General features: G+C 36.3%; 1 protein-coding gene across 2 annotated transcripts in view; it reads left to right on the forward strand.

The window, feature by feature from the left end:
* The first annotated feature begins 16 nt into the window (after positions 1-16).
* FAM149B1 (family with sequence similarity 149 member B1) overlaps positions 17-14,411 on the forward strand; it is a 62,703-nt gene continuing 48,308 nt past the window's right edge. Inside the window, exons 1-3 of one of the 2 annotated variants that reach the window (XM_032607306.1) lie at positions 17-233; positions 4,458-4,562; positions 5,857-5,986. In XM_032607306.1, the coding sequence (XP_032463197.1) occupies positions 187-233; positions 4,458-4,562; positions 5,857-5,986 (282 nt within the window). In that variant the 5' untranslated portion in view covers positions 17-186. The remainder of the gene's footprint in view (positions 234-4,457; positions 4,563-5,856; positions 5,987-14,411) is intronic. The other variant, XM_032607307.1, reaches the window with a different exon arrangement.

A 14,411-nucleotide genomic window follows, 5' to 3' on the forward strand; every position in this document is an offset into this window, starting at 1 on the left:
GCAAGGAGGGCGGAAGACTAGGGAGGTGGGGATCCTGTGGGAGTGACGGCCCGGAGTCTAAGAGACTGGGCGTGACGGGGCCGGAAGGTGGCGGGAGGGAGCCGAACCGGAGCCGGCGGGAGGGCCAGGCCAGAGGCCCCCAACCTGGCTTGCCCGCCCCTGTCGCGGCTGAGGAGGAAGAGGAGGATGATCTCCAGATACACTCGGAAGGCGGTGCCACAGAACTTGGAGCTGTGAGTGGACTGCTCAGCCACCCCAGCCCGGCCCAGGCCGAGGCGGGCCGCAGGCGCTTTGCGGACCCTCCCTGACCAGTCCCTTGCTCCTTTTTCCTTTCCCAGGGCGAGGGAAAGAAAATTTTCTTCGAAATTCTCTCCTCCCAGCCTTGCCGGACGTTGCCCCTTCTACCTCCATCTCCAGCTAAGGGCGTGTTACCTGTGCTGTCCCAGAACTTGGCCCTCTTGGGTTGCACTTCTTGAGCTCGGGGAATGGGTTTCCTAAGGCATTTTGTAGTTTCCGCAGTGCTTCGTGCCCCAGTGTCAATGACCATTGACAACTCGTGAAGCTATTAATAGCTGAGTGCTACAATGAAGTTGAATACGTCTAGTGCCAAGCACAGTGCAAAGCTGCTTACATGCATGCATTAGCTCCATCGTGTCAATAAGGAGACCAGATAGGAACTATTATTTTGCCCTTTCTACAGATAAAGATCCCAGACTTAAAGATTGTAGCATGCCAAAGATCACACAGCCAGAGGGTGGTGGTGGAGCTGAAGTACGAACCTGTTGTCAATCTGTTTTTGAAGCTTGTGGTCATAACCATTACACATACTGCCTCTGCACCTCTGCAATTTAGTGTCAGAATCCTTAAGGATCAATTTTGCTTTTGAGACTTTAGACAGCAAATATTTCCCACTTAAAGACCCACCTCCCACCCCTAGTGAAGTGTTATAATGTAGGAAGTAATGATGTCATTTATTTATTAATGCTTTACACTTTCAAAAAGATTTTCACATTTTGATTCTCTTAACAACTCTGTAAGATGGGTATGATTATCTTTAGTTTTTCAGCAGATGAAATATCAGAAAGGTACACATCTTAAGATTATATAACCAATAGGTTTTGAGCTTGGGTTTTTCAACCCCAAATACCAATATTTTTCCTCCACTAAACTATGTAATTTTAGCAACCATACATTTATTAATTAAATATTAACTATACAGGGCAATTAACAGGCATGATATCTTCAGTCACATCTGGGTTTCTGTTTAGACTCTTCTGTAGCCTTGTTAATTTTAGGCAAATTACTAAATCTTTGAGCCTTCATTTCTGTAATATAGGAATAAGACCTTATCTAAAAGCATATCTAAAGTGATGGCATAGGGCTTGACACATAGTAGGTCCTCGGTAAATGGTAATTTCCTTGTCCCTTCCCACCTTTGCTTGGTACAATAGCCATACAAACAAAATCAGTCTATGATCTTTCCTTGCCTTTCAGAAGCTTATTATCTACTAAATAATAGGATAGGACACAGAAGCAGTTCAGTTAATAGGCTTTTTTAGCAAATAGGAAGAAGAAAGTCATTTACCAATAAATAAAGCAAAAATCTGCTTTTATAATTAATTCTGACCGTTCTGAAAGTGAAAAAAAATATCATTTATGGAAAAAATTGTTGATAGCACTTATTGGGCCAGAATTATTGACCCAGTATGGTTATGTTACTTGTTCTCTATTGTTGACTTGATACTCCCTAAAGATAACTCTCCCAAAAGATGATTCTCTAGAAGTGTCAGAATAACATGAATAATGATGATAATAAGATTATATGCATCTAAATAACAGTATATATATATATATATATATATATATTTTTTTTTTTTTTTTTTCTCAATACACGGGCCTCTCACTGTTGTGGCCTCTCCTGTTGCAGAGCACAGGCTCCGGACGCGCAGGCTCAGCGGCCATGGCTCACGGGCCCAGCCGCTTCGCAGCATGTAGGATCTTCCCAGACCGGGGCACGAACCCGTGTCCCCTGCATTGGCAGGCGGACTCTCAACTACTGCGCTACCAGGGAAGCCCTAACTAACAGTATATTAAAAGTAATTTTTACTTTAGATGTTATAATGATCATTTGCTTTGAAGAAGTAATTTTAGTTTTCTCCCTAATAGTTCCAAATTATAGATATTGAAAAGAGGTTGAGATAAAATATACAGCTTAACATTTTAAAAATGGTAAATCTCAAGCATAAATGTATAGTGAATAATATAATGACCTACCCATCACCTACATTAAACAGTTATCAAAATTTTAATATATTTGCTTCATCTTTCATCTATATATTTTTTTCAGCCTGTCTGTCATCTGTGAAATAAGGAAGGAAAACCCCAGACACTATCATTTCACCCCATATATACTTCATTATGCATTTCTAAAAATTATACACATTTTCTTATGTAACCACAAAGCTATGATCAAATTTAATATTTCTTTGGTATTATCTAATTGTCACTTCATAACCAAATTTCTCTGACAGACTAAAATATGTTTTAAGTTTCTATTTCATAGCTGGAATCCACATTTCTGATCCCTGCCACTGTCTCAAAGACAAGCTTTTGGTTGTAAAATCATTGAATGAGAGAAGTACAAATAGCTCTACACAAATCCAGCCCCACCATTTGAGAAATAATTTAAAGTACAAGCTCTGCTGACTAGGTCTTTATCTTTATATACAAAAATGGTACAATTTACTAAAATCTCAAACTATTCATTTGCTCTGAGAAGCCTCAAACAAACTACTTGGATTTGAATCCTGGCTCCATTACTTACTAGCCATATGACCTTAAGCAGGTTACTTAATCCCTCTGTGCCTCACTTTCCTTTCCTGTGAAACAAGAGTATTAGATTTATAATACACATTTGCATATTAAAAGCCCTGGGAAGACCTCTTGTAAAGCAAACCTGTGTAACTTTGTTTAACCTATCATGTTATTTGACTACAGAATTTTGTGGGGAAGAAAAGTCTATTGTGGATGATTAGGACTGGAACATAATAATTGACCCCATCCCATAGTTTATTCTAATGCACATGTTGAACTCTCTAGAACAGTACTGTCCTATAGAAATATAATACAAAACACATATATAATTTAAAATTTTCAGGTAGTCACATTAAAAAAATAGTAGAAACAGGTGAAATTAACTTTTTTACCTTTTTATTTTGAAATAATTATGGACTCACAGGAAGTTACAAAAATAGTACAAAGTCCCATGAGCCCTTCACCCAGATTCCCCCAATGATGACAATTTACGTAACTATAATATAATTTCAAAGCCAGGAAACTGACATTGGTACAGTACTGTTAACTAGACTATAAACCTTATTCAGTTTTCATCAGTTTTTATATCCACTCCTTTGTATATATGTATATATAGTTCTATGCAATTTGGTCTCATTTATTGATATATGTAACTACCAATACAATAGAGATACAGAGCTGTTCCATCACCACCAGGAAACATCCTTATATATGCCTTTACAGTCACATCCATTCCTTTCTTCACACCCTGGAACCACTAATCTTTTTTTTTTTGGAACCACTAATCTTTTCTCCACCTCTATAGTTTTGTTATTTGTGAATGTAATATAAATGGAATCATATAGTATATGTAACCTTTTGAGACTGGCTTTTTTCACTAAGTATGATGCCCTTGAAATCCATCCAAGTTGTTGCATGTATCAGTTCACTCCTTTTTTATGCTAAATCATATTCCATTGTGTAAATATACCAAAGTTTAACTATTCAGCTGTCAAAGAACATTTCAGTTGTTCCAACCTTTTTCAATTATAAATAAAGCTGCTGTGAACGTTTGTGTACAGATTTTTGTGTGAACATAAATTTCATTTCTCTGGGATCAATGCCCAAGAGTGCAATGGCTAGGTCTCATGATAAACACATGTGTTTAGTTTTATAAGAAACTGAAATTATTCCAGAGTGGCTGCACCATTTTACATTCCTACCAGCAATGTATGAGAAATCCAGTTTCTCCATATCCTTATCTGCGTTTAGTGTTATCACCATATTTTATCTTAGCTGTTCTAATAGGTGTGTGGTTATACCTTATTATATTTTCAATTTGCAGTGAAATTAATTTTAAGAACATATTTTGTTTAACCCAAATATATCCAGAATATTATCATTTTAACATGTAATCAAGATAAAATAGTTAATGATACATTGTACATTCTTGTACTAAGACTTTGAAATCCTATGTGTTTTACACTTAAAGTGCATCTCATTTCCAACTGACCACATTTTAACTGCTAGTGATTAATGGCTACTGTATTGTACAGTGCAGTTCCAGAACAGCAAGAAGTAGGTGACGAACTTGTAGATCAAGTTACTGAAAAGTATATATTTTTTCTTTACAGGAAATATAACTTTGTTTTTCTCTTTCACAGGAAAGGAATAACAAAACATTCTCTTAATCATCATCCCCTTCCAGAGCAGCTGGATGCAATTTCTTCTACCAATGACAGCCATGAAAACGACATAAGTTCCCAAAGGTAATAACAAAAAGTGTACTTGTTTGCTTGTTGCACTTGATAATGGCAAAAGTTTTGTTTTTTTGCCTTAGGATTGGTATCAAGCCTTGTACTAATGAAAGAAAACAAGAATTTTTATCACATTTTTTCAATACCATTCAACTTTCATTCTGGAACAGCTAATGGAAACACACTTATTTTTATAACCTTTGAAAATCAGTATTATGAAGTAGTTAAAAACAGAGACTTAGGAGGAATCCAAACAGATCTGATTTTTAATCCTGGTTTTGTCATCTATTAGCTGAATAATAGTGGGCAAGTTACTTACCTGGTAATAGTATCTCTTAAAGGGTGTTCTGAATATAAATGAGATAAAATACAGTAAATGCTGAGTAAATATTAGCTGCAGTTATTATTTTAAGAAATAGAGGATACGGTAACTTCACAGAGGGTTCTGAGAAGCAATGTGGTATCATAGAAAAATTACAGTCATAAAACCTAGTTTCGGGACTTCCCCGGTGGTGCAGTGGTTAAGAATCCACCTGCCAACCCAGGGGACACGGGTTCAATCCCTGGTCTGGGAAGATCCCACATGCCACGGAGCAATTAAGCCCGTGCGCCATGTGCCACAACTACTGAGCCTGCGCTCTAGAGCCCGTGAACTGCAACTACTGCAGCCCGCACGCCTAGAGCCCGTGCTCTGGAGCAAGAGAAGCCGCTGCCACGAGAGCACGCACCACAACAAAGAGTAGCCCCCGCCTGCTGCAACGAGAGAAAGCTCGTGCGCAGCAATGAAGACCCAACGCGGCCAAAAGAAAATAAACAAATAAAAATAAAGTAATAATATAAAACCTAGTTTCAACACCTAGTACTAAATCTCAGATTCTTTGTCTTAAAAAAGGGGTTGAGTTCTGCACCACCAGGTTGTTGTGAGGATAAAATGGGGTTAATATCTGTGAAAGTGCTTGGTAAACTAAAAGTGCCATACAAGTTCACATACTATTCTATGTGAATTCCTAGACGTTTCTGAAATGTCTTTAGTTCTCAAGGGTAGACATTATAAGTGGAATGTTGAAGTATTCATTGTAAACTAAGACTAGAATTATTTAGAATGGCTGCCATCAATTCTGTAGGAATTAGATCCGACTTTACTATGATGCTTACATTTCAAGTCCTTAATTTATTTTTGCCTCTGTGGATATATTTCTACACATGCTTATCACCTAATAGATTGCTGAGTAGTTAATGCTGCAGAAACTTAAGGAAATATAAGAATTTTTCTGTTTTCTCTTCTCCTTCCAAATTGTGCGTTTAGTGAGTCTGACATCACACAAGAATCACCTTTTACATCAGCTGACACTGGGAATTCAAGGTCTGCTTTTCCAAGTTATACAGGCACAGGGATCTCTACTGAAGGCAGCTCGGACTTCTCCTGGGGATATGGTGTGAGTTTTATGTTATTGGTCTGATGGATTGCTTGGGAGACTGTTCTGGGAGTTAGCATTTGTCAGTTTGGTCAGTATATTTCATGCCTTCCCTCTCCTACACTGTTTATTTTAAACTTTATTTTATTGTATTTGGCCGTGCCGCACGGCGTGCGGGACCTTAGTCCCCCAACCAGGGATCGAACCTGTGCCCCCTGCAGTGGAAGCACGAAGTCTTAACCACTGGACCACCAGGGAAGTCCCTCCTACATTGTTTATTTACTCTTTAAAATAGCTGTAAAGAAGCATCAGCTTCACCCTCTTTCAGTATTGCTCTGTTTTATGGATGTAGTAGTTGATCCTTAGAGATGCTTAGTGTTTGGCTTAAACACTTGCACGTTGGTATGGATCTGAGCTCTGGATCTACTCCTTCTGCTGTGCTCAGTCCACTAGTGTGTCTCTCCACTACTAATATTACCTTGTTGTTTAAAATGTTTTTGAAAGTTTATTACTAAGCCATATAGACTGGGAAAATGTTTATGATATATTACTAAATGAAAAAAAGCACGTTAAAAATAAATGTATAGGGCTTCCCTGGTGGCGCAGTGCTTGAGGATCTGCCTGCCGAGGCAGGGGACACGGGTTCGTGCCCCGGTCTGGGAAGATCCCACATGCCCCGGAGCGGCTAGGCCCGTGAGCCATGGCCGCTGAGCCTGCGCGTCCGAAGCCTGTGCTCCGCAACGGGAGAGGCCACAACAGTGAGAGGCCCGCTTACCACAAAAAATAAATAAATAAATGTATAGTGTAGTTCTAATTTTATTTTACAGATATTTTTGCTTATATATACTAGAAAAAAAGACTAAAGATATTTACCTAAAATGTTACTCCTTTATTAATTGGGTGTTGAGATAATGAGATTTATTTATTTATTCATTCATGACTATCTGCCATTATAAGTATTATTTTTAAAAGACCAACAACCTTAAAAGAAAATTTAAAAAACAAATTTTATGCATGTTTCTCACCTTGATGCAATAGGTATTTTTATTTCTGTATCCTCTTTCAATCTATATTTAATTTGGCCTAGCTATAGTCATGGTGTACATACAATACTATGCTCTCTGTTTTTTCACTTACTGTTATTTTGTAAGCACTCTTCCACAATACTGACTTTATACAATATTATTGTTAGCAACCTGCTTTCTTTACAAAAAGCCTGCTAATTGTTACAACCTTTTTGTCACCATGAGTTATTTTCTAGTCATTTTAAGTTGGATGTATATATAGTTGCCTTACATAGTTGTATGATATATGTGCATCCTGATCTGCTTCTTCATTCACCATTATTTCATATAGACATTTTCTTTTACTACTTCCATACTTGTCAATTTGAATAGTTATATATAGTTATATAGCATTTCCTTGTTTTAATATATTATAATTTAGTAATTTCATTATTATCTGATACTTGGGTTTTCAGTTTTTATTTATTCAACAAATATTTATTGAGTGCATTTGTTGTCAGACACTGTATTTGGGAATATGGGGTGAATGAGACTTACATGATTCAATAGTCTAATGAGGGAGACTGACAAAAGCAAATGAACAAAATAACTACAAAAGGTCATAAGTACTCTATGGAAGACAACAGGGAGCTGAGATAGAACACTATAAGGGGGATTCACTTTAGGTAGGGTATCATGTAGGGTAGATCTGAGACTTGAAGACCTAAGAGTTAACCACGTGAAGAATGAGGAAAAGAGCTTCCAGCAGGTAACCAGCAGCATCTGCAAAGGCCCTAAGGAGGAAGGGATCTTCATGTTTCCAAGGGAAAGTGTTTGGTACGTTCTTGGAACTGGAAAAAGGTCAGGGTGGTTGAAGGATGGTGTACCAGGGGAGAAAGCGCTAATGAGACTGGAGAGGTAGGCAGCACTAGATCTTGTAAGGCATTGTAGGCCATGGTAAAGAATTTAAATTTTATCCTTACATAATGATTTAATTAATTTGATGACTTATTTTGAGCTTTTAGTGTACTGACTATATATTTCAATCAGTTATCTCTATATTTTAATTAGTATCTAAGTTATGAATGTCATACAAATGTTTCCCATTTCCCTACTTTCCTTTTGGTATTTACTGTGTAACAGATTTTTTTTAAAAAATTCAAATATAACCATTTTACTTTTGACCTTAATTTCTTTGCTAGTCAGGATTTTATCTTTAGAAAGATGGAATATTATATAATAGAATTTTGCATGTTTAACTTTTTAACTCACCAGACTTTTAAAATAGTATATGGTGTGAGGATAATTAAGTTCTTTTACTGTTGAACCTACTTTGTTTGAACAATTTTTCTACATTTGACTTAATATCTTAGGGTTTTCATGATATTTTAAAAATCTTGGGAAATCTATTAGTGTTCATTAAAAAACATGTATTATTTAGTATTTGTGTCCTCTTTGCTCTTTCAGATAAATTTTATTTTCCCTTGTATGAAATTTTATAAAATATTCATGAGGGATTTAATTGATATTGCATTACAACATTATATTAAATTAGGTGCAGGGAGAACTAAAATTTATTGAATATTTAATAGATGCTAGGCTCTGTACTAATTGCTTTATAAACACATTTCAGTCATTTTGTACCTTAACTGAACTTAGTATTCTACCTAGAAATATAGTTTACTTAGATCTTCCTTTAATTTAATGCGCTTTATCATTTCATTATTTATTTTGAGTAAATCTCTTGTAAGATACAACTGATTTGAACTTAGTATTTAATTATACATTTTCCTTGCTTTTGAACTTAGGTGTTTTTGAGTTACCACTGGTATATAGGAATACAGTTTTCCCCCCAATTTAACTAATGGCCTACTACTTTGCCAAATATATTTATAATCATGCTGGCGTTTATATTCTTAGGTTTATTTCTTTTAAAATATTGTTTTAAAATTAACAAAGTTGGGGACTTCCCTGGTGGTCCAGTGGTTGAGACTTCGCCTTCCAATGTAGGCGGTGTGGGTTCGATCCCTGGTCGGGGAACTAGGATTCCACATGCCTCGGGGCCAAAAAACCAAAACATAAAACAGAGGCAGTGTTGTAAGAAGTTCATAAAGACTTTAAAAATGGTCAACATTAAAAAAAAAGTCTTAAAAAAAATTAACAAAGTTATTATAATGATGTGAAGGAAGACTTTCCTTTTTTATTCTAATTATATCTATTATTTAAAGTTTTATAGTCAACAATCATAAAAATATCTAACCCAGTTCTATTCTATTTTAGTTTTATGTACTTCGGATTGATTTTTTTTTAAATAATCAAATAAGGTTTATTCTAGGAATACAAAGATGGGTCAATATCTGTGAATGTATTAATATGTTTAATATCAGTGAATTAAAGGAAAAAATATGAACAAGCCAATAGATGTTAAAAAGATACTTGATAAAATTCGAAAACCATTCCTTATAAAAATTCTCAATTAGATAGGGAAGGAAACCCTTGAAACTTGATAATGACTATTTGTCAGTTGAATATCAGTTTAAATGGCAAAACACTAAAGCTGTTTCAGTTACAGCAAGGAACCAGACAGGGATTCTCTATTTACAAATTTAATTGATTCCTTTGCTAACTTTGTACATTTTAACTTTTACATAAAGCTTGTCATTATACACTCTATCCAGGGCTATTTGTTTTTCCACTTAACACTATCAATATATTTTGAAGAATATATTACATTATAGTATAGTATATTATGTATATTATAGTATATTCAAATATATATATTATTTAAAAACTGCTTTGTTCTTTGATGGCTGCATAGCCATTGCTATTACAAAAAAGTGCTGCATTTATGACCTTGTACATATATTATTTTACATATATATGAACATATCTGAGGATAAGTTTCTAGAGGTGGAATGCTGCTCAAAAGATACATGCTTTTGTAATTTTGAAAGTTGTTACCAAATTGACCTCTGTAAAAGTTATTACAATCAGCAATCTCACCAGGAACATATGAAAGGGCCTATTTTCTTACACTCTTGACCAAAACAGTGAATTATCAAACTTTTTCATCTTTGCCAGAGTTTTAATTTTTTTTATTTAAAGGTATCTGATGCAATGGGGTTGATTAGAAGAGAAAAGTTGCACACCTTACAGAAAACTGCATAACTTACATATTGGGTGTGCGTGTGTGTGTGTGTGTGTATGTGTGAAAACAGTACATAGATCAAGATACAGACAATCAGCATCCCACAAGGCTCCTAGATGCCCTCTTCCAACCCCAAAGATAACCACTATTCTGACCTCTATCACCAGGTTTACTTGTTCTTGCCCTTCATATAAATGGAATCCTACAGTATGTATTTTTTATATCTGGCTTCTTTTGCCTAGAATTGTTTGAAAAGTTCATACATGATGTTGCACATATTTGTAGTCTGTGAATTGCCTATTAATATTTTCATACTCATTTATTATTTTATTTATCATTTTCATATTAATTAGTAGGAGTTCTTTGTCTTTATTTTTAAATTTATTTTAACTTATTTTTTATTTATTTATATTTTGGCTGTGTTGGGTCTTCGTTGCTATGCACGGGCTTTCTCTAGTTGCAGTGAGTGGGGGCTACTCGTTGTTGTGGTGCGCAGGCTTCTCATTGCAGTGGCTTCTCTTGTGGAGCACGGTCTCTAGGCGTGCAGCCTTCAGTAGTTGTGGCATGAGGGCTCAGTAGTTGTGGCACAAGGGCTCAGTAGCTGTGGCTTGTGGGCTCTAGAGCGCAGGCTCAGTAGTTGTGGCACACGGACTTAGTTGCTCCGCTGCATGTGGGATCTTCCCGGACCAGGGCTCAAACCTGTGTCCCCTGCATTGGCAGACGGATTCTTAACCCCTGGTACCTCTTTGTCTTTTAGATTAGGGGTGGTGGGTGTACTTTTTGTGTAAAGGACTAGATAGTAAATATTTCAGGCTCTGCAGACTCTGTCAGGACCCTCAACTCTCACTGAGAAGGCAGCCAGAAGCAGTGTATAAATAGATGGGCATGACAATGTTCCAATAAATTTTATTTACAAAATAGGCTGTGGGCTGGATTTGTCCCACTGGTCATAGTTTGCTGACCCCTGTTCTAAATAGTTATATAATGTCCACTCTCCCTGTACAACTATAGAACTTTTGGTATTGTACCCAGTTGAAAATTTATTTACCAACCTCTGTTACAGGTAGAGGTAGCTAATGAATTGTACAATAAGTCAGGAGATGGGGCTTTCTGGAATGCCGTTTTTTTGAGAAAAAATTCTGGAAAATTCCTAATTCTTAATTAGGAATTCTCCTAATTCCTGCCTGGAACATGGAACTATGGCTAAAGGTAAAGCAGCCATCTTGGACCATAAAGCATCACTGAGGATGGAAATGATAGAAGAAACTGAGTCCTTGATATCCATGGAGGCACCATATCAGCTTTTAATGCCTACCCCTAGATTTAATTTTTTTGAGAGAGAAATTAAACTTTTATCTTGTTTAAGTCACTGTTGTTTTTATTAGTAGTAACTAAATGCAATTAATCACTGATACACTCATTCTTTGTTAAATGTATTGCAAATATCTTTTCCTGGTCTGTGGCTTTTGTAACTTTCACAATTCCCACGCTTAGGTCTTTAATCCCCCGGAATAGTTTTTTGTATATGGTATATAGCAGGAACATAATTTTAATTTTTCCATATGGATAATGAATTGTTTCAGCACCATTTACTGACTAGTTCAGGATTTCTAAGCAAGGGCATTTTTGGCACTTTGGATATGGCTGTTGTACAGCCATGTCCCATGTATAGCAGGATGTTTAGTATTAATGATCCCTGCCTATTAAATACCTGTAGCAACCTCTAGTCATTGTGATCACTAAAAATGCACATATATATTTCCAGCTTCTTCCATAAAAGGTAGCATTATTTCCGGAGAGTACTGTTGCATCCTTTCTCCATTGATTTGCTATGTTACCTCTGTTATAGATTAAGTTTTAAAATATGAAATGGTCTGTTCCTGGGCTCTCTAAACTGTTCTATTCTAAACTCATGCGAATACAACTGGCTTTTTTTGTTTGTTTGTTTTGCGGTACGCGGGCCTCTCACTGTTGTGGCCTCTCCCGTTGCGGAGCATAGGCTCCAGACGCGCAGGCTCAGCGGCCATGGCTCACAGGCCCAGCCGCTCCGCGGCATGTGGGATCTTCCCGAACCGGGGCATGAACCCGTGTCCCCTGCATCGTCAAGCGGACTCTCAACCACTGCACCACCAGGGAAGCCCAATACAACTGGTTTTAATTAAACTATAGCTTTATAATAATCTATAATATGTGATAGGGAAGTCTTACTACATTATTGATAATTGTCTTGGCCAACCTTTTTTATGTATGTTAGAATCTGATTATTAAATTGCATGGGTCGATTTGGGGAGGACTGCTATCTTTATGATAGTGAGTTTTCCTAATCATGAATTTGATATATAAATCTTTCCATTTATTATCCATTTCTTTAGTGTCTTTCAATATATTTTTATAATTTTATCCATAAAAGTAATATACATTTGTTGAAGATTTATTCCTAGGTACCTTGCATGGTATATTAAAAATCATATTTTTAATCTATTTGTTGCTGGTATATAGGTGTAGAGTTCATGTTTTGTTTTGTTTTTTTTAATTAATTAATTTATTTTTGGCTGTGTTGGGTCTTCGTTGCTGTGCGTGGGCTTTCTCTAGTTGCGGTGAGGGGGGGCTACTCTTCGTTGTGGTGTGTGGGCTCCTCATTGCAATGGTTTCTCTTGTTGTGGAGCACGGGCTCTAGGTGTGCGGGCTTCAGTAGTTGTGGCACACGGGCTCAGTAGTTGTGGCGCATGGGCTTAGTTGCTTCGCAGCATGTGGGATCCTCCTGGACCAGGGCTCGAACCTGTGTCCCCTGGATTGGCAGGCGGATTCTTAACCACTGCACCACCAGGGAAGTCCCAGAGTTCATGTTTTCTAAGGGAACTGAGTTCTAGGCTAATGTTGGCTTCTGGCAGGAATTTATATTCTTTGTCATGTGTTTAACTTTTGATATTTCATTTAAATGTTTTAATAGATTTCTCATCTGTTTAATACTAGATTAGACTTTCATTGGATTTATTATTTTTACTTTTTTTTACTGTGATAGTCACATACATAAAATTCACTCTTTTAAAGTGAACAGTTAAGTGATTTGCAGTATATTCTCAGAGTCGTGCAATTAGCAATTACTCTCCATTTCTCTCTCCACCCAGCCCCTGGCAACCACTAATCTGCTTTCTGTCTGTATGGATTTGCCTATTCTGATATTTCATATAAATGAATCATACAGTATATCACCTATTGTGTCTGGCTTATTTCACCTAGCATATGTTCACATTTTATCCATGTTATAGCGTGTGTCAGTACTTCTTTTTTATTAATGAATATAATTTCATTGCATGGATATACCAATTTTGTTTATTCATCAGATGATGGACATTTGGATTGTTTCACTTTTTTGCTATTATGAATAATGCTACTATGAACACTTGTGTACAAGTTTTTCTGTGGACATGTTTTGAATATTCTTAGGTATACACCTAGGAGTGGAATTTCTAGGTCATATAAAAACTCTATGTTTAATATTTTGAAGAATACATTTCTCTTTGAAACTTAAAGCTATAATTGTGATTGTTTTCAAGGTTCCTGGTTAGTATATAAATAATGTTGATATTTTCCTTGTATTACACAAACATTTCATTGCAGATTTCACATGTATGTCAGAGTAGGTAATTCCTGTGAAATCCATTATTAGTAATGGATTGTGTCTTAATCAAATTCAAGTTTTGTGATCAAAGTTGCGATTACTGCACATTGTGTTTTCTGAATAACTTGGAAACAACCTCAAACTTACAGAAAAGTTGTAAGTATAGTAAAAAGAACAGTCATCCCTTGGTATCCATGAGGGATTGGTTCCAGGACCGCCTGTGGATACCAAAATCCAGGGATGCTCAAGTCTCATATAAAATGGTGCAGTATTTGCATATTACCTATGCATAGCCTTCTGTACACTTTAAATCCTTTCTAGATTGCTTATAATACCTAATACGATATAAATGTGTTTTACATTTACAAACCCATGAATATGGAGGCCAACTGTTTTTTTCCTGAATGGTTTAAGAGTAAGTTACTGACATGATACTCCCTTGCACCAAATATTTTAGTGTATATTTCCTTCAAGCAAGGACACACTACATTACTAGAGGGCAAGAATCAAATTCAGAAAATTAACACTGATATATTGCTACCACCTAATCCATAGATCCCATTAAAGTTTCACTAGTTGTCCCAATGATATCCTTTATAGCAAAAGTTTATATCACATTGTCAAGTCTCTTTAGTCTCCCTCAATCTGGAACAGTTCTTGAGTCTATGATAC

Source organism: Phocoena sinus, chromosome 16 (assembly GCF_008692025.1).
Source record: "Phocoena sinus isolate mPhoSin1 chromosome 16, mPhoSin1.pri, whole genome shotgun sequence".
In the NCBI taxonomy this organism is placed as follows: Eukaryota; Metazoa; Chordata; class Mammalia; order Artiodactyla; family Phocoenidae; genus Phocoena; species Phocoena sinus.